This window comes from Prosopis cineraria, unplaced genomic scaffold, assembly GCF_029017545.1.
Source record: "Prosopis cineraria cultivar Desert tree isolate PC_DT_omini unplaced genomic scaffold, ASM2901754v1 PC13, whole genome shotgun sequence".
NCBI lineage: Eukaryota > Viridiplantae > Streptophyta > Magnoliopsida > Fabales > Fabaceae > Prosopis > Prosopis cineraria.
This window is the reverse complement of record NW_026555344.1, coordinates 15777112-15796153: the sequence shown is the minus strand read 5'-3', so window position 1 is coordinate 15796153 and position 19042 is coordinate 15777112. Positions and strand designations below refer to the sequence as shown.

Sequence of the window (19042 nt, the reverse complement as noted above, 5' to 3'; positions counted from 1 at the left end):
TGAGGTTTGGTTCCGAGAAATGGTTATTTTGAAGATAAAGTTTTGAGACCGTAGGGCATAGGTCACAGGATTCGTAACAACTGGCTCTAATGTGAAGTTTGGTTAACTTGTTAGCTCCCTGATTTCCATTGGTTGCCAATGTTGAGAAACTGTTTGATCTTGTTCCTGGAGTTGGAGGTGCAGACCTCGCTTAAAACTCTATGTCAAGCCTTTTATAACTAAGGAGATGCTGCTGCTCTCTATCAGGAATTTAGGATACACTGCAAAATATTTTCAATTGAAATTTTTTTAAGTTCCAATGTCTAGGTAAAATAAATTTAGGCAGACTTGTTTAGATTTATCCTTATATAAAATTATTTTTCACAAAATAGGAGGCATAAAGTTGTAAATATATATATATATATGTAGGTATGTATATATAACTAGTGTCCTACCTCGATGCACAGGTGATATATCAGCTAATTAGATTAATATACATGCTTTCTTTAAAGTTACTTTCTTGTAGGATAAACTGTATTATAGGATATTATTGTTGTTACATATTATGTATTTGAAATCAACCATGCTGATGTGTTATTGAGTTTTGTTGTAATCTTTAATTGAATTGCATTAATTTGCGACCAATTGAACGAATAATAAATGTAAATGACATAATCATAATTAATTTTGATGGAGAAGTGCAAATCATTACAAAAATTTAAGCAAATAATAATCAATTCAAAGTATAACATAGAAAAGAACTATAATCCTTATTAATATCTCAAATAGCTCTTTGACTACAATATTGATTATTCTTGAAGATGTCGTATTACTTTTATTATGTCAGTATCTTTAAGTCTTTTGTACAAATTTATTTATATATGACCAAACTAATTATATGTCAAAAGAAATTTATAATAGTTGATGTTTTATTTCGTCAGCAAAATATTGAGTTATTCAATGTCTTTGGACTGTAATTATTTAATGAAATGCTAGAAGAGCATAGAAATACATAAAAAGATGGATATTATTTGGCAATTTAATGTTTTCAAAAATATAACTTCCTTCCCATACCCAAAAAAATAATAATATTTCATGCTTAGCAAATGAAAGCACTTATACTTAAAAAAAAAAAAAAACAGATTCAAAATAAAAAATTTTGCAGATTCAAAACATTCGCTATTTTCCCTCTATAACAACCTAATTCATCTTATAATTTTTTAGTTAATAATTAATCATGTTCTGTAAAATTTGTAATTGTTTATTATATAAAATAAGCATATATTAGTTGATCCATCGTATATGCAAAACTAGTAAAGTACCGTGCATTTATACTACATTTTTTATAAATAAATGTTAATTTGTAGGAATTTTTTTTTTCCAAAAAATAACTTTTAGCTAATGTTTTCAAAATCAATCGGATACTAGACTAGGAAAGTCAATGGTTTATAGTTTGCATGATTCAATCAAGTTAGATTAATGGTTAAATCGGTGATATAATAATTAATTAAAAAATTATATATTATATAATAATCTAAATATAAGAAATAAATATAAAATTACTACTTAACTTAAAAATAAAACCAAATATTTAAATTTATCATGACTTAACAAGCCACATGATATAACATAAAATAAAAAAAAATAATATTTTAATTTGTCATGATTTAACAAGTCACATGATACAATATAATATTAAATAATTAAAAAAAATGGGTCATTTTCTTAAAAAAATGATAAAAAAATAAATTTTTTTGAACAATCTGGTTCTTGAAAACTGGATTCAGTTTTCAGCTTGATTCTAGTTCCTGTTCTGAAATGGCCTAACTCAGCTCAACCCCTAAAATAGTTTTTACATACTAACCGAACCATAATCCGAACTTGTTGACAGACAAACCAGTCCAACCGTCCAGTTCGCTTTGGTTTTTTAATCATTGCTTGTAGCAGAACACCTTCTCCATGTCATCCAATACATAGTAGGGTTATGTAATTATTGTCTTTAATATTAAATATGTATATTAGAGTTAAAAAAATTGTTGCTAAAAACTAAATGCGTAGTGTAAATGGATACGATAGGAAGCAGGTTAACGAAAATTCATCATTAATTATATCAAATTATTGAAAACTTTCCTATAACAACATTAGAAGTTTTTATCTATAGATTGACCACCCATTAAGAATTAATATTTTTAAACCCTCCTTACTTTAAACACAAGAAACAGTAATGTATAATTGTTCGTGGATGAAAAACAAGACAAGGTGGATACAAATTGACATAGCAAAGGCTCTATCCCTGGCTCTTATTGATGATCATTGGAAAGGCTAAAGTAATGGGAAATTGCATCCTCATAGTAAATGATAACCTGGAATCAAATGAACAAATACCAATACATGTTATATATACTTTTGTCCTTGCAATTGACCCAGACATTCTTAAGCCTCAATAACATGTTTTTCAATTTATATAACTATAAGACGTGTACCATTATATAACCTATAAATTATCACTATTCTGCATTAAAATAATTGGGTACCAACTTTCAGCCTTATTTCATGATTTGGGAGGCCTGTTAATATGATTTGAATTTAGGAAATTTGTAAAGTACAAGTCATTAAGTGAATTCATTTCCCCATCATAAAGCATAACACTATCGAAATTCAATTATACAACTTCTTCTCTAAAGAGTAGGGACAACATGTACTTATTTAAGTCTTCAACCACAGTCAACGTAAGGGCTAAGATAGCCTATCTTTAAAATATAAAGAATTATATGCATTGTTAAGGAAATCCAAGACATATGTTTATCATCATGGATGATTCCTAGTAGTTAGATCATGTGAATCAGTATAAAATGTAGTCTTAACCCTATCATGTCCTTTGGTTACAAACTTGAAAATAATTAAGAAAATATGTCATAAAGGGCACTGATAAATGAATTTAAGAAGACATTTAATTGAAACACAACATAAAACAACCCCACATGATGCATTTTGTGACGTCATCCTTACATTACCAAACACACAGGACATCAAACATGGAATATCGTTATGATAATTGTAAATAGTCTAATCTCAAGAAAATGGTCATCATAACACAAGGATTAGAAAGAAGTTCAAAAAATTGGAATTCTATAAACACTTTTTAATAGACCGTTTGACCTCAAACTATCGTTTAAAACAAATAAACAAGACATGAAAGCATGAAAATTTGTCACATATAAATAATGAGTAGAACTAAAAATTTCTCAACAATAGGGCACAATAAGTTGCGGTGTAGTGTGACATCTGCCGCGGCAGACTATACAGAGGGAAACTTCCCTTTTGTGCGTTGTATGCGTCCCCTATCATGATAGCAATTGCTATCATGGCATCTCTCCGAATCAACTTCTGGAGCAAGCCATTTCACCATTCGGCGTTCAATTTAAGTGACTCAATGTCGAAACGTAACTCTTAGAGCCATCTAGCTATTTGCACTGATCACACACCTAAACACTAAATTAAATGAGATTTGGACACTCAATCCAAAATGACTAATTTTCCTTGAAAAACCACTACCAAGGTGTCCAAACTCCCAAGCCAAGTGCCAATAGCCATGGGACCACTCAAACCAACTCAAATGGACCACAATAACCTGTATAAACATTCAAATCCCAACAACAACAATAACCCAACAAGATTTAGCTGCCAAAACCCCATATTTGATATAAATTCCACTAGGGGTAAAACAAGTAATGATCTTTCCAAACGACCAAACAACGTATAAATCAACTTAAAACTAGCACTTGCACTAGTATTTTAACCTTTCACAACACTACAATAATACAATTACAATACCTCAGGTCGAGATACCCACAGTTTACAGTACAGTTCATCTAAATGCATTACACAACAATAATGAATTCTAAGTTGGCATATGCATATGCAATTCGTTACAAAACCCAAAATAAATAAGAATGACTATAGAATTACAAACTATTCCTTTCAATACTCAATTTCTCCTTCCTTTCCCTTGCTCTTATGTGAAAATGGTGCATGTTGAAAGTTCGTATTAGTCGAACTGTCATGATAACAAAATCTATCATATGAGCTGCAACATATGATCCCTTTTTGGCAAACATGATTGTTTTGCCCCTGTTTTTTTATCGTATGATATTTATGCATTATAAGCGCTTTCGTTGTACATAAATACATATGTTTTAGTGTTGTAACTTGTTTTCAAAAATTTTTGAAATTCCAACTATTTATAAGAATTAATTTTCTTAATATTTAATATTTGTAATTTGTGGTAACTTAGGGCTTAAGAACTTGTAATTACCTTTGTATGTTAGGGAATGGGTGCAGTTTGGTAACTTCAGACAGACATTACATAAACAAAATTGGATCCGCACAAGACAAACAGGCTCACCAAACATGCACACCGATTTGAATTCAACAACCTAGTGGGGAATAAAAAAACCAGTGTCTCAACCACAAAGAAAGAAGAACGACTCGATGCCCAAGCAAATCACACGTCAACGAACATACCAACACAAGTGACAACCAAATGGAGAGAAAAACGCACTATTTTTCCTTGAATCACGTGCAACCACAACAAACTGAACTTGACAGGGACAAAAAAGAAGAAGAAGCAAATGCACCTCGTCTGAACGCTACGCAGAAACCGAACTAGGATAGTATTGTTCAAATGCTGTAGCTAGTTTTCTAAAGTTTAGATAAAAAGTTAATAATTTTAAAATATATTAATTTATTTATAATTAATTCAATTACAGTTTAATTACAGTTCGATCATTAAATCGTAAATGAGTCTCCAACCGAGGTAATAAGTCCCATAATTAAAATCTTGAACGTTGTACCAAAACAAAACGGGAGACAAGAAATTACCTGTTTGGCTGAATCACCACAATTCCGGCTAGTTCTCGGTCCCCAAGTCCACGAACATGCACCTCACCAAGGCATTCGCCACTCGCCACTGTGACCACCACCTTCTAGGATTCAATCGGCACCGTCTCCTCAGCTCACAACCTGTTCTCCTCCTCCCTCTTTTCCTCATCCTGTTGTTTTCCAAGCCCTTGTTCTCGAAAGCTCGTCGCTCGGGCCCAGAAACCCCATCATAACTCTGGTCCCAAAGAGAGGCTGCGAATAAGGGGCAATAAGGACAACGTCTGGAGTGTTGACAACGACCTCGCGAATGCCACGGCCGAGAAAGAGAAGGCGAGGGCCAGTCGGAGGAAGCAGAAGGGAAGGAGCATGGTGAAGAGGAAGGGAGGTAGGGGTGGTAGAGTGTTGGTCTCTGGGGCTATGTTGATGGAGGTTGAAACGGTTCTTCAGACCCAGGTATGTAAAAGTGGGTTCAATTTGGGCAAATATTTGGAAAGGAGAATGTATTTTGGTGAGTGGCCAAGTGATGATTTGGACGCTAAGATATTGTTTTAAAAATAAGCTATGAAGATAGCAATGAGATTAATACTTGGTATCCTTGACAATCCTATCTGAAATTTGGAATTTTATTTGTTTCCTTATGAATAAAGATGCCTTGGATAAGAATGAGGAAGAAACCTGCCATTTACATGCATTGAATCTCAAATATTTTGGACATTCAAAGCTGACGACTGATAATGTGTTAAGTGAAAGACAAAATAACAAATTACCTTAAACTCTTTTATTTCTGGACAAAATTCAAATAAAGCATTCCCAAAGATGGACTTTTGGGCCCAACCCTCTATTAAAAGAAAAAAAATTGTTTTACTTTATTTGTTATTCAATGTTTGTATTATATGTAGAACGATTAGTACTTCGTATTTCTATTTCAGATTGGAAGGTGACAAAAATGACTCTTTCAGGAACAGTAATAAAACCAGTTTGGAACACATTTGCTAGCAGTGTCAGTGGGATTTGGAAGGGTGTAGGTGCAGTATTTTCTCCTCTTACTGCTGAAATGGAGCCAGTTGAAATAGGTAACAAAAATGAAAAACCTATATGACTGCTACACCCTTTCCCGTGTTGAGGCAGTGCCATCACCGTCTGGTAGACCGACATCACAGATTCAGAGAAAAATTAATTGGGTGACTTTGAACCCTTTTGGTGAAACACTGCAGCATACTGAAGGCAACGACATGGCTAAAGAAGGATCCAGAGATGGTGGTGCCCCTTTACATATAAAAGAAAAGATCACTGACAATGCAACAAGCACTGTGTTGCCTACATTTGAGTCCTTCAACTTTGAAAGAAGTGATGTGATGGAAGAAGATGTTATGGAATGTGAACCGGGCCTTATTTACTTTGAAGTAAGCTGTCCCTCTTACGTTCTAGCATAGATTTCTTTGTAGACATCAGTTATTGTTCATAGCCAGGACAAATGATTATATTGTTGTATTGGTGTTATATTTTACTGACTTCCCTTCAGCGTGGGATGTGTAACCTATGTTGTCACTAATACCTACAAGAAAAGATATATTTTTATGGTTCTGTGAATTAAAAAACTGTCTGAATATTTTCACAATACAAATAAACTTCCTGAATTTTCTGTTTCAGTAATTGAATGTGTTTGTTTTCAACTCCTTTATGTATGTGGGCCTTTTTGTGCTTCTTCTCCCTTTGATCTTTCCTATTATTGTTTGATGCTGGAATTGATGAAGAGGAGCACTAAACTCTTTTGATATATAATTTTCATAGTTGCTGCAGTGGAAATATAATGTTGATTAATGTTAATTGAGGCACACATAATGTTAAGATTTGCCAAAAATATTCACTTCCATGACATTAAAATTGTGTCGTGGCTGTAAATAAGAGGATGCTTAGTTGTAAAGAACTAGATATCAAACTCTAACTTGACATGGCCCTATTGGTTTAGCACAAGAATTGTTCCCTATGCTTCATGTGCTACAAATGCCTAAGATCATGTTTGGACAAAGGTTACTCTTGCTCTTCTATTAGCTTAAGGTGGAGTGAAAGAACTAGTGTACTCATGCTGTTAGGATCAAAATATGACATTATAATCAAGAGCTCAAAGGTTATGTCAGCTGGGATGAGGGAATTTTTCAGGGTGGTAGCAGATTGATATTTTAGAAGTAGTGCCTCCTCAGTCATTAGGCTACCATGATACTTGGTTAGAATGTTGTCAATCTGCTACTATACTCATTGTTATTCAAGTACTCTTTGTGACAGTTGATAGAAAATTAATTTCTCCAACTTTGTTCTTTGGTGCATTTTGTTACCTATGTGATTCCTTTTTCTAATTGAATAGTTTATTGTAGCCTTTGTGAATGGTTGACAAAACATAACTTGCTAGTTATGTGATGACATCAAGTTGTGTAATATTTTTAACTTTTGTAAGATAATTGTGAATTTGCAGTGCAAAAACTTCTATCTTTATTTGAAAATCTGAAGCGTACATATATAGAGGAGATATGATAGAATCGCACTAAATCTGCCCTAATGGCTAATAAAGATAATAGCAAATATTCTGATTCTAAAAATCCCTACAGATCAGTAAAATATCTTGAATAAAAAAATGAATATGCTAACAGACAACTAATTAGGGCTGAGGAAAATTTGGTAATGGGCCTAGGTTACGTTGGCCCACTTCCAACACTCCCCCTCAAGTTGGCGAATAGATGTTGACCATTCCCAGCTTGCCGATTAGTTCATCAAACTTGTTCCATACGAGAGGCTTGGTCATCACATCTGCAACTTGCTTTCTTGATGGAATGTTGACTTTAGCTTCTATTTTTTCCTTGGTGAAATGTCTGTCAATTTCCACTTGTTTAGTACGATCATGTTGAACTGGATTGTTGGCAATCTTCAAGGCAGCCATGCTATCACACCACATTTTAATTGGAGTATGTTGTTCTATGCCTAGCTCTTTGAGTAACTGTACTATCCATATGCCCTCACAAATTCCAAGGGCTAAGGCCCTATATTCAGATTCCGCTGAGCTTCTAGACACGATTGGTTGTTTCTTACTTCTCCAAGTCACAAGATTCCCCCACACAAAGATGCAATACCCAGTAGTAGAGCGCCTATCGTGAATGGATCCAGCCCAATCAGCATCAATATAAACTTCTACATCTGTTTCACTTTTCGTGTTAGATATTTTCTTGTTTTCATCTGTGTAGATTTCTACAATCTTTCTGTCTCCTTTAGAAAACAATAATCCCCTCCCTGGAGTTGTCTTGAGGTATCTGAGAATACGATAGACAACTTCCATATGCTCCTTTTGTGGATTACTAGCAAACTGACCTACAACCACAACAGCAAATGATATATCTGGCCGGGTGTGAGATAAATAAATTAGCTTTCCTACCATTTTCTGGTACCTCTCCTTATTAGTTGATTTCCCTTCAGGTTTTACTTGCAGGTTGCAATTAAGCTCCATTGGAGTATTTGTAGGTCTAGAACCCATCATACCAGTCTCCTTAAGAAGATCCAGAGTGTATTTTCTCTGCATGACATTGATGCCCTAAGAAGATCGAGCTGCCTCCAACCCAAGAAAATACTTAAGATAGCCCATATCTTTAATCTCAAATTGGGCAGCAAGTTTCTTCTTCATTTTATCAATTTCTTCAGTGTCATTACTTGTTAGCACAATATCATCTACATAAACAATCAGTACAGCAATCTTTTGATCAGACCTCTTTACAAATAAAGTGTGATCTGCTTGACACTGGTTATAACCAAATCCTTTGATAGCACGTGTGAATTTTTCAAACCAAGCTCTAGGTGATTGTTTTAGTCCATAGAGGGACTTATGGAGCTTGCAGATTTTGTTTGCATTCTCGGGTCCTCTCAAAACCAAGGGTATCTCCATGCACACTTTCTCTTCTAAGTCTCCATTTAGGAAGGCATTCTTCACATCAAGTTGATGTAGTGGACAATCTAAATTTGCAGCCAGAGATAACAAAACATTAATAGTATTGAATTTAGCCACAGGAGCAAATGTCTCTTGATAGTTGATGCCATAGGTTTGGGTAAAACCTTTAGCAACTAGTCGTGCTTTATATTTATTTAGACTCCCATCCGAGTTGTATTTTTTAGTAAAGACCCATTTACTGCCTACAACTGATTTCCCACAAGGCATATCAACAATTTCCCAGGTTTGATTTTTGTCCAAGGCCCTCAATTCTTCTTCAATGGCCAATTTCCATTTCAGATCAGATTTAGCTTCTTCAAAAGTTCTAGGTATTTCTTCACTATCAAGAGTAGTAAAAATGTCTTAAGCTAAGCATTAAGCTTATCATAAGAGACATACCTTTCAATGGGGTGTCAGGTGCAACTTCTCTTGCCTTTACTGAGAGCAATAGGCCATTGAAGATCTTTAGGATTAACCTCAGATTGTGAATCATGACTTGCCTTGGAACATCAATGGAACCTTCGCTATGAATGAGCTACACAGGCTGATTTTCCCTTGTTTTCATCCATAATAGGGTCAATGACAGATTCATAAGGGTCAGTAGAGGGCTGTTCTTGACTGGTATGATAATCAAAAGGAGTTTCAGCTTCAGAAGTAGGTGCAGTAAGGTCAAGATTAGGTGCTGCAGCACAGCCAGGTTCAGAATCAGAATTGGGCTGACTGGCACAGAAAGGTTCAGAATTTGGCTGTTCAGTATTAGTGATGATAGTGGATTGATTACTTAAGTGATCATTCTCTATAGTGGCACAAATTAACCATTCACTAGCATTCTCCCCCTGAATGGTTGATTTGGAATAGAATGGTAGTGTTTCAACAAATTTAACATTCATAGTGATATAGAACTTTTGTTTTTCAGGAGAGTAACATTTGTACCCCTTTTTTGTCAAGGAGAAACCCAAGAAGAGACATTTAATGGATCTAGGATCAAGTTTCCCACCCTCTTCATTAAACACAAAAGCCGTGCACCCAAAAACCCTTTTCGAAGAGAATTAATAAGGTGTGAGTGAGGATAAGACTCTAAAAAGCTTTGGAGCGGCATTCTGAACTTGAGAATTTTGATGGCATACGATTGATGATATAAGCAGCAGTAAGAACTGCATCTCCCCAAAACTTATTGGGTACATTGCTACCTAATAGTAGAGATCTAGCCACCTCTAAGAGATGTCTATTTTTCCTCTCAGCCACTCCATTTTCTTGGGGTGTATGCACACAAGAAGTTTGATGGTGTATCCTTTTTTAGTAAGAAAGGTTTGAAAATTTGTGTTTAGATACTCAGTTCCATTGTCACTACGAAGTATTTTAATGGAAGTTTGAAATTTTATAGAAATTTTTAAAGAGAGTAACAATTTTAGACTTGTCTTTCATTAAAAACAGCCACATAAGACGAGTATGATCATCAATAAAAGTAATAAACCACTTAGCTTTAGAGGGAGTTTCAATTGAGAGACCCCACACATCACTGTGCACAAGAGTGAAAGTTTTAGTGGGAGCATAAGTAGAGATAGGATAAGGATTGCGAGTTTGTTTTGCAAATTGACAAATATCACAATGAAAATTGACTTTATTCATGGAATTTGGGAATAAGATTTTCATATAATCAAAACTAGGGTGGCCTAATCGAAAATGCCATAATAAAGTATTTTCTTGGGACATAACAGTGGAAGCAAAAACAGGCTTGGAAACAGAATTAGAATCAGCCAAGAAGTCTTTATCTTTGGGTTTTCCTTCAAGGTAGTAGAGTCCATTGTGTTCCTTAGCATTGCCAATCATCTTCCCCAAGGCTAATTCCTGAAAAACACAGTGAAATTTGTCAAACATAGCAAGGCAATTTAAATGACAGGTCATGCACGTAACAGACAGCAAATTACACTGAATATCAGGCACATATAACACATTTTTCAACATAATAGACTCTAAAATAACAACTATTCCAGATCCCGTAACTTGTGGTTAAGCATTATTAGCCACTTGTACATGAGTGTGCTCTGAATAAGGGCTAAACTCAAAAAACAACTCCCGAAATCCAGTAATGTGATCTGTGGCATCAGAATCCACAACCCAAATATTTTTACTTCCAGTAATAGCACTCAAGAAAGTTAGTAGAGTTGTACCTGCATGCGCCAATGTAACTAAGGGAGAGAGTTTCTCACTTGGTTTTTCTTGAGCATACCTTTCTAGGAGTCATTTCAGCACAACCAGTTCTTCATTATTTAGTGAATTTCCTTCAGTTTGATTGATTGCAAAACTTTTGCTCTCACCTTTATTCTTTTGTTTCAAGTGGGCGGGTCTACCATGTATTTGCCAACAGGTCTCTCGAGTGTGACTATTCTTGTTGCAATGATCACACCGAAGAGACTTCTTCCCTTTTAAATCTCCTCCTAGATTGCCTCGGGTTACCATAGCCGAGGATTCAACAGTTGGTAAAGAAGGAGTAGAGAAAGGAAGCTGAACAAGAGCCTTGTGGCTTTCCTCATATTTTATCATATTAAATGTTTCATCAAGTGAAGGAAGAGGTTTTATACCCACTATTCGACCTCTGACATCCTCAAACGAGTCATGAAGGCCAAGGAAAAATTCATAACATCTCTCATGTTCAACAAACCTTTTGTAATACACCTCATCAGCATGAAAAGACCATTGATGAACTTCATATAGATCTATATGCTGCCACAACCGCATCAAGGAGGTGTAATATAGTGTAATTGATTTCTCCCCTTGCGTTAGAGTTCGAAGAGCCCATTTTATGTGGAAGATAGCTGCTGTATTTTCTTGAACAAGGTAGGTATGCTGTGCAGATTCTCAAATTTCCTGAGCAATGTTATCAAGATCATAATTCTCGTGGATCTCAGTGTTCATAGAGTGAACTAACCAGGTCATGACCAGATTGTTTTCTACACACCACACTTCATATTTAGGGTCACCAATCTCTGGCACCTTCGGATGTCCAGTCAAGTACCGCTCCTTGTTGCGACCTCGCACAAACGTGAGCACATTTCTGGACCATTGCAAGTAATTGTTGCTGTTGAGTCAATGGGTGATGATAAGTTGAGAAGAAGAGTCCGTATGCGAATTCCCAAAAGAACCTGCAGCAGTCCCTCCTGAATTTGCAGTCCTGTTTGAGCCTCCACCTTGTGCAGTGGAGTTTAGAGAAGTTTCTCCATCTGTGGCGAAGGCTCTGGGACCGGTTAGCACTGCCTTATACGGCATAGGAGGCGCTGCTCTGATACCATGTGAATTTGTGGTGCAAAAACTTCTATCTTTATTCAAAAGTCTGGAGCATACATATATAGAGGAGAAGATATGATGGAATCGCACTAAATCTGCCCTAATAACTAATAAAGATAATAGAAAATATTCTGATTCTAAAAATCCCTACAAACAACAACAACAACAACAAGCCTTTATCCCACTAGGTGGGTCGGCTACATGGATTGCAAGACGCCATTGTGCTCTATCATTTATCAAGCTTTTAGAAATATTATTAATTAAGAGATCACGTTCAACAACTTCCAAGAGTGTTCTCCTAGGCCTTCCTCTACCTCTCTTAATCGGACTCAAAGTTATATGTTCCACTCTTCTCACTGGTGCCTCCCTTGATCTTCTTTGTACATGCCCAAACCATCTCAACCGATTTTCTACCATTTTTTCCATTCTAAAAATCCCTACAGATCAGTAAAATATCTTGAATGAAATGGATATGCTAACAGAACAACTAAGTAGGGCTGAGGAAAAATTGGTAATGGGCCTAGGTTACATTGGCCCACAGCCCACTTCCAACAATAATATTGTCATGAAAAGATTGTAAAAGCCTACAAAACTAAGGAGGAAGACAGTTATTTTATGTAAGGTCTGTTTAACCATGGCAGCTGTAGCTGTTTATCTATTCACACTGAGACTGTTGTGGATGATAGGCCCATACAGCGCAGTACAAGTGCATCATTTCTAATTTCTTAATGCATGCCCACATATAGAGATTGTATACAAGAAGCTAACCTGAACCTAGTATAAAAAACTTGCAATTGAAGGAACAATAACTTATAAAACAACTCAATGAACAATATTCATCACATAGGAACCACTATGTGACAGATCAAAAGGATCCTAAACTTTGGTTTAACTCATTTTTGCAAGCTTATATAGTTCAATATTACTACCATATTGATTTTGTCCATTATCAATTGTATTCTAGGTCTGATTGGTTCATAAAAAGGATATGAATGGAATGGAATAGAATGGAATACTGATCAATATGAATATGTTTGGTATGATACAAAAAACTGATGGGATGATAGTTAGTTTTTAATCACAAGAAAAATAAATGTAAAGTGACTGCATAAAAAATTCCCCTCCCTCCTCCTCCATCGTTCATCTTCCCTAGCAAACTCACCATTGTCAATCATCATTATGCATAAAACCAAACATCAAAACCCAGCAGAAATCAGATTGATAGGAAGAAAAATCTAATCTTAAATTTAGAAGATCCAAAAATCAGAATTCTTGATTGAGAATTGAAACCCAGAGCGTGCTCCAGAAATCAGAAATCTTGTTAAAGACAACCGCAACACTGAATGACCTCCCTTACCAGGTCCAAATCACTGGCTCTGGTGACCTTTATCATGCAATCAACAACACTGATCCTCTAACTTGCTTAAGCAGTTGATAGTTCTTCCATGCCTTTTCTTTTTAGCACAAACTAAGGAATCTGCCTTTGTCCTTCTCAATCTTGCTTCCAATCTTCATGTAGTTGAGGTTTACGATTTTGTATAGAACATTGGTGCTGCAGCTGCATGATTAATTGGTTTAATTTATTTTTTTATTACAAATTCTATTGTTAGTCTTTTGATTCACATTCTAGATTTAACTAAGAGAGTCGCATGTTTATTAGAGATATTAATTAAAGTTTCCATGTGCCTTTATTGAATATCCTAAGCTTTTGAATTGATTATGATCATGTGATTAGGCATTTTATCGTTTTTGGTTCCCCATTTATCATATTTGAGTTTTCTTGCAAAATACAGTGGATTTGTGGTTTGTGTACCCTTCAAGCTCAAACACCTTTGTGTGCATAAGCTCAAAATGCGGCATTGAAGCTAGATGTGGTTAAATAGAAAGAGTATTTGACGCAGGAGCGAGTGCTTCATCTAACATTATAGCTTTACTTTGGCTACACCAAGATAACTCTTCCTTAATAAAAAAATAATTTCCTGGATCATTTGTAATTTTTAATTTGGTGCACTCTGTCTCACTCTACAAGACCTTCCTATATAGTTAACGCCTCCTAATTAGACTAATATCTTGCTCAGTAGAGTGTCTTGAATGAATAGGGTTGTCATTTAGCCCTGTTAATCCCATTGTTTTGTGGCTTATTTTGCATACATGGGTTAATATGAAATTGAATGTTCGAATGAATATGGTTGCCTCAAATACTATCCAGTAGCATTACTCACATTCTTCAATCAAAGTTTAAATAAATTAATCTTTTGGAATTATCTATCTTTTTTGCTATGGATATTTCAGGTTGAAACTTCGGACTCTAGATGCAATTAACTCGCTATGTGTCCTGATTATCTGTTTTGCTCTCATAGAAATCATCATGTTTTTCTTTGAAAGTAGATGTCATTTTTAATTTTAAGCCCTCAAAAAATCTCATTATATTGAGAAAATGTATTGAAGTTTAGGATAAATGACGATAAATTACTACCCCTTCCTCAGATACCCAAATTACATAGTTGATATATCGGAATAAGGGAATGAGGGGCAATTAAGGGATTAAGAATAAAAGGGTAGATTGGGTAATTAGTTTAATATCTCTATAAATAAGGTTTTGAAGAGTGAAATGGGCTTTGTTAATGATATTTTCCCATTTCGGTCTCTGCTCCTTTTACGTGTATCAATAGTCCTTTCTTCTATTATGAAATATAAACAAATCTCCCTGAAGCCAATATATGACTCTAATATCTTGATGAACAATATTAATTTTTTTTAAATAAAAACCATCACTTATTTGAAAATATGTTGTTTTTCACCTTGTATTTCAATGTTATGTATTTTGGAGTTAAAATTCATAAATTGAATTTATTCAAAATTGTGTTTACATGATTATTATATTGATCTAGTACACGTATATTGCTTACTATATTATTTGAAGAATAGATATAACGGTATTTTGATCAAAATAGGCTTTCTTATGGTTTATATTATGTTGGAGGGTTAGTCAATGTACTGCATCTTTGAATATAATGGGGATTGCAATTTTAGTTTGTATCACGTAAATTGGGCATCTTTCAATTGAAGGGAGTGTAATTTATCCGAACTATAGCATCAATGGATCCTATGATCTAAAACCATGTAATTTGAGCATCTTCCCGGGGAGCAAAGGGTAATTTACCGTAAATCTTAGTATCAACCGGATCCTTTGATATGCATAACAATGTTTGTATCTATAGAATAATTGTAAATATAACATTAGTTCTGTTCACACAATCATTCTTTTAATAATTGTGGCAATTAAATTGCAGGATGGATCTTACTCTAGGGGTCCTGTAGATATCCCTTTGGGCGAAATTGATGATACGAATTATCATGTCACTCCAACTTACAAGTTCGAACAAGTGAGTTCAGCATCTATAGTCTCAGTTTTGACTGGCATAGATCAAGCATTAGTAATTAGTTTAGCAGCTTCAATCATATGGATCCATTCATCTTTCTTGCAACAAATATGGACTAAGCTGTATAGACAAAATGGAAAATTGGATTGATTTCTCAGTTCTGCTTAATCAATAAGAGAATGCAACTGTTTTTATTGATGATACAACACACACGTGCATGTTGCTTCTGCTTGTCAATAAAGAATGCAACTGTTTTTATTGATGACAATGCTTGCATGCTGTCTGTGTATGTCTACAATTCTGTGAATTCAATACATAATTCATTCATTAACCTCTCTGAACATTTTTAACAATTTATCTTGTTAATTGTTCCAAACCTAGAAACTTTTTCCTGGAATTCCTAAATTATAATGATGGCCATTTTGCACATAAGACGTATCTCTTCATGTTAATTGTCTTCTCTAATTGTGACTTTTTAGTTGCTTCTTTGACTATAAAAATTTATGGTTAACTATAGATTTGCATTGTAGTGGTGGCAAAAGTTTCACGTGATAGCAATATGTTGATTGATTGAAGTAATCAGCGCTGTTTTTAGTGACGTAATTGTTAAAGATGAAACTTGTGCTTACGTTTTTTTTTTTTTTATATCTTTGTTCTAATTTTTTCTGAATTTTTTTTTTAAAAGACATGACTAGTGGATGTTTTTATCAGTTAAACATCACATGATTGGATCTACTGCAATTCTTTTTTTTTTTTTGTTTTTTTAAAGAAATCAGAAGATACGTTCATTGTCTCTTATCTTCTAAAATTTGATTTTATAGAAGTAAAACAATTTTTTTTTTGGAATTATTTGTTTTCGATTTGAATTGAATTGTATCTAATTGCATTTGTTTATTTTATGACAACAACTATTTTAAATGAAAAATTTTCACAAGAATTTGTTAACTTGAGATGGACATCTCCTGTGCAACGCACAGGGATTAACGGTAGTTATATTTTCATTAGAGAACCTGCTGGCAAACATTTGAGGAACATCATGTAGGTCTAGAACAGTTGTTAATAAGATCTAGCATTGGCGCTACAGATGATATCAATATGCAGTAATTCTTTGAGCAGTAATGTTTGCAGACCTTATGATATTATTGTTCCTTATCTTTCCCTGTCCAATTATCTTTCGGTAGTTTCATTAGTCTTCACAAGTTTTCTAGTTCTTTCTCATGTTGGTAGGTTGATAGCCTCATTGAATGTAAATATAAAGCTCTTGCTATTTGATAAATGTTGGAGAGTTAGATTGAAATCTGTTGTGTTTCAATATTTGGACTTTCTCTTTTCCTATTACTTGAAATCTGGAAGATTATATTGCAAACAGAAAAAATCTGCTTTTAATCTCTCACGAATTTTTCATATATAGTGCTTGGTTAAAGGCTGCCATAAAAGGATTCGTATTGTCCATACCATAGAATTCATAGATGGTGGTTCAGACATACAGATAATGAGGGTCGCCGTCTATGAAGAAGAATGGACTAGTCCTGCCAATATCAAAGACCCAAGGTACATGTGCTTTATTTTCTACTTTAAGAAGTCTGCATTTGTGCCTGCAAAACACTTTTATCTGAAAGATATAAACATAATTGGGCATCAACTATGAGTAAGAGAATTCCACATAATTCAAATTACCGGGCAAAATCGTAAGAAATATAAAAGAAACTTACATTATATCTTGAATGCTTGTTTGTTCTTGTAATTTCTTTCTCCTGCGTCAAATTCTGTACTTTCATCTGTTTGATATGCAGAATGAAATAGAGAAAAACATGATCTTATGACTGAAAAATGTCTTTTATTATTTCTCTAGAGATAAAATAGGGAAAATGAAAAAAAAAAAAAAATACCGTCAAAATATGCAAATGACAATTTAAGAACCATAAAATGTGAAAATTATTTAGTCCCTACAGACTTGTCTCATGTTTTGATTTTTGATAAGATGACTTATTTGTCCTTAGTGACTATTATAGAAAACGACTTTTTTGGTTGGGTTATTGATGAAAATGGAATAGATAATGGCTACTTTCTTTCTGCAAATTTGTTTATCAATCAAATGACACTAAAATAGTCATTTTTAGAAGGGAAGTAGTCATTTTTTAAATCATTTACAAATCACAAACTTGCAGAAAGAAAGTAGTCATTTTCTATTTTGTTTTAATTAATAACACAACCAAAGTAATCATTTCCTATGTTAGTCATTGAGGGCAAATGTGTCATTTTGTTGAAAATCAAAATGGTAGACAAGTCCTCAGAGACTAAATGATAATGATCACATTGAGGTATTAATTGTGAGGTAATTTCTTTTTGTCATTCTCCCATAAAATAAAAGAACATTTGTTTTTGTGCATTAAAAAGAATTTTTTTCCCCCGCGCAAACCAAGCCTTAGACCTTTTTCCCCTTCTCACTGTCATTCCTCCCTTGAGGCAATAACTAAATGCCATCACCATACTGAACAGTGATCTAGAGTTTGATGTCAAGCCATTCTCTCAGAGAAAACGAACCAGACCATCAGAGCTGATGGGGTCCTGGAAAGTCTTTGAGGTCAGTGCAACTCCAGTGTTTGGCAATGCCAACGACAACGACGATATCATAGAAGCCGGCAACGGTATCCCATTCATATACCTCTGTACAGAGACTCTGAAAAAGAGGAGCTTCCCTGAGAGCACCAACGCCTTTGGAGAAGAGGAGATGCTAGACATGCAAGATGTAACCATGCTATGGCTTCCTGGGGGTGTAACTTGCTATGTGGATATCAGTAAGGATGGTGTTCTTTGTATTGGAGTTGGATGGTACTCTGATGAAGGAATAAACTTGGTCATGGAGAGGGATTATGGGGTTGATGGAAAACTTAAAGAAGTAAGGTGGAAATCAGAGGTAAAGAGAAGATGGTCTAATCCACCACCTGTATAAATATAAGTTATCTTGAAATTTTGTTTTTCTGAGGATTACTGACTTGTAAAGTATTTTGTATGGGGAGTAAATTAATGATAGAATGTAAAGGCATGTTTGTGTAGTTAGACAGACCTCGCTCAATAATTTTCAGGTTCATTTAAGAGTAAAAAATTGGCTTCTAACTAAAGGCCTATGAACATTCTTGAAAACAGTGCAATCTAGTTTTTGCTGTTAATAAAAGTTAATTTTACTTGACATAAAAATGATAGAAATTGATTTCAAAATTTGCAGAAGATGATCAATAATTTTTTTTTTTGATCATTTTCTGTATTTTTTTTATCCATGTTTATAATTTGAGTTGTTTGCTGTAATTTTTGGTCATTTACTTAAAAAAGTGCGATGGAAATAAGAGGCAAAGAAAAGATGGTCTAATCCAGCACCTGTATAATGTAAACTCTTGAATTTTTTTTTTTTCTGAGGATTACAATGACTTGTAAAGTATTTTGTATGGGGAATGTTGGTGATAGAATGTAAAGGCATGTTTAGGGCTCATATAAATATGCAAAATAAAAATGAAGGGAGCAAACAATAAAATAAAAATACGATTTTAAA

General features: G+C 34.3%; 2 protein-coding genes across 2 annotated transcripts in view; both read left to right on the top strand.

The window, feature by feature from the left end:
• The window catches only part of LOC129291060 (fluoride export protein 1-like), a 57492-nt gene extending 57203 nt beyond the window's left edge, over positions 1 to 289 (top strand). The window contains exon 8 of the transcript XR_008588619.1: positions 5 to 289. The gene's annotated coding sequence lies outside the window, so the exon portion shown is untranslated. The remainder of the gene's footprint in view (positions 1 to 4) is intronic.
• Positions 290 to 5927: 5638 nt separating this feature from the next.
• On the top strand, positions 5928 to 18555 carry LOC129291409 (uncharacterized). Its single transcript, XM_054928733.1, has 4 exons — positions 5928 to 6263; positions 15406 to 15498; positions 16907 to 17046; positions 17995 to 18555. The coding sequence occupies exons 1-4, from the start codon at positions 5943 to 5945 to the stop codon at positions 18446 to 18448; spliced, it is 1008 nt and encodes a 335-aa protein (XP_054784708.1). The 5' UTR covers positions 5928 to 5942; the 3' UTR covers positions 18449 to 18555.
• Positions 18556 to 19042: the final 487 nt, after the last annotated feature.

Coding starts and splice junctions, on each gene's coding strand:
- LOC129291409 (XM_054928733.1), top strand. CDS start 5,943: ATGAAAAACCTATATGACTGCTACACCCTTTCCCGTGTTGAGGCAGTG. Junction 6,264..15,405: donor CGGGCCTTATTTACTTTGAA/GTAAGCTGTCCC, acceptor ATTAAATTGCAG/GATGGATCTTACTCTAGGGG. Junction 15,499..16,906: donor CAACTTACAAGTTCGAACAA/GTGAGTTCAGCA, acceptor TTTCATATATAG/TGCTTGGTTAAAGGCTGCCA.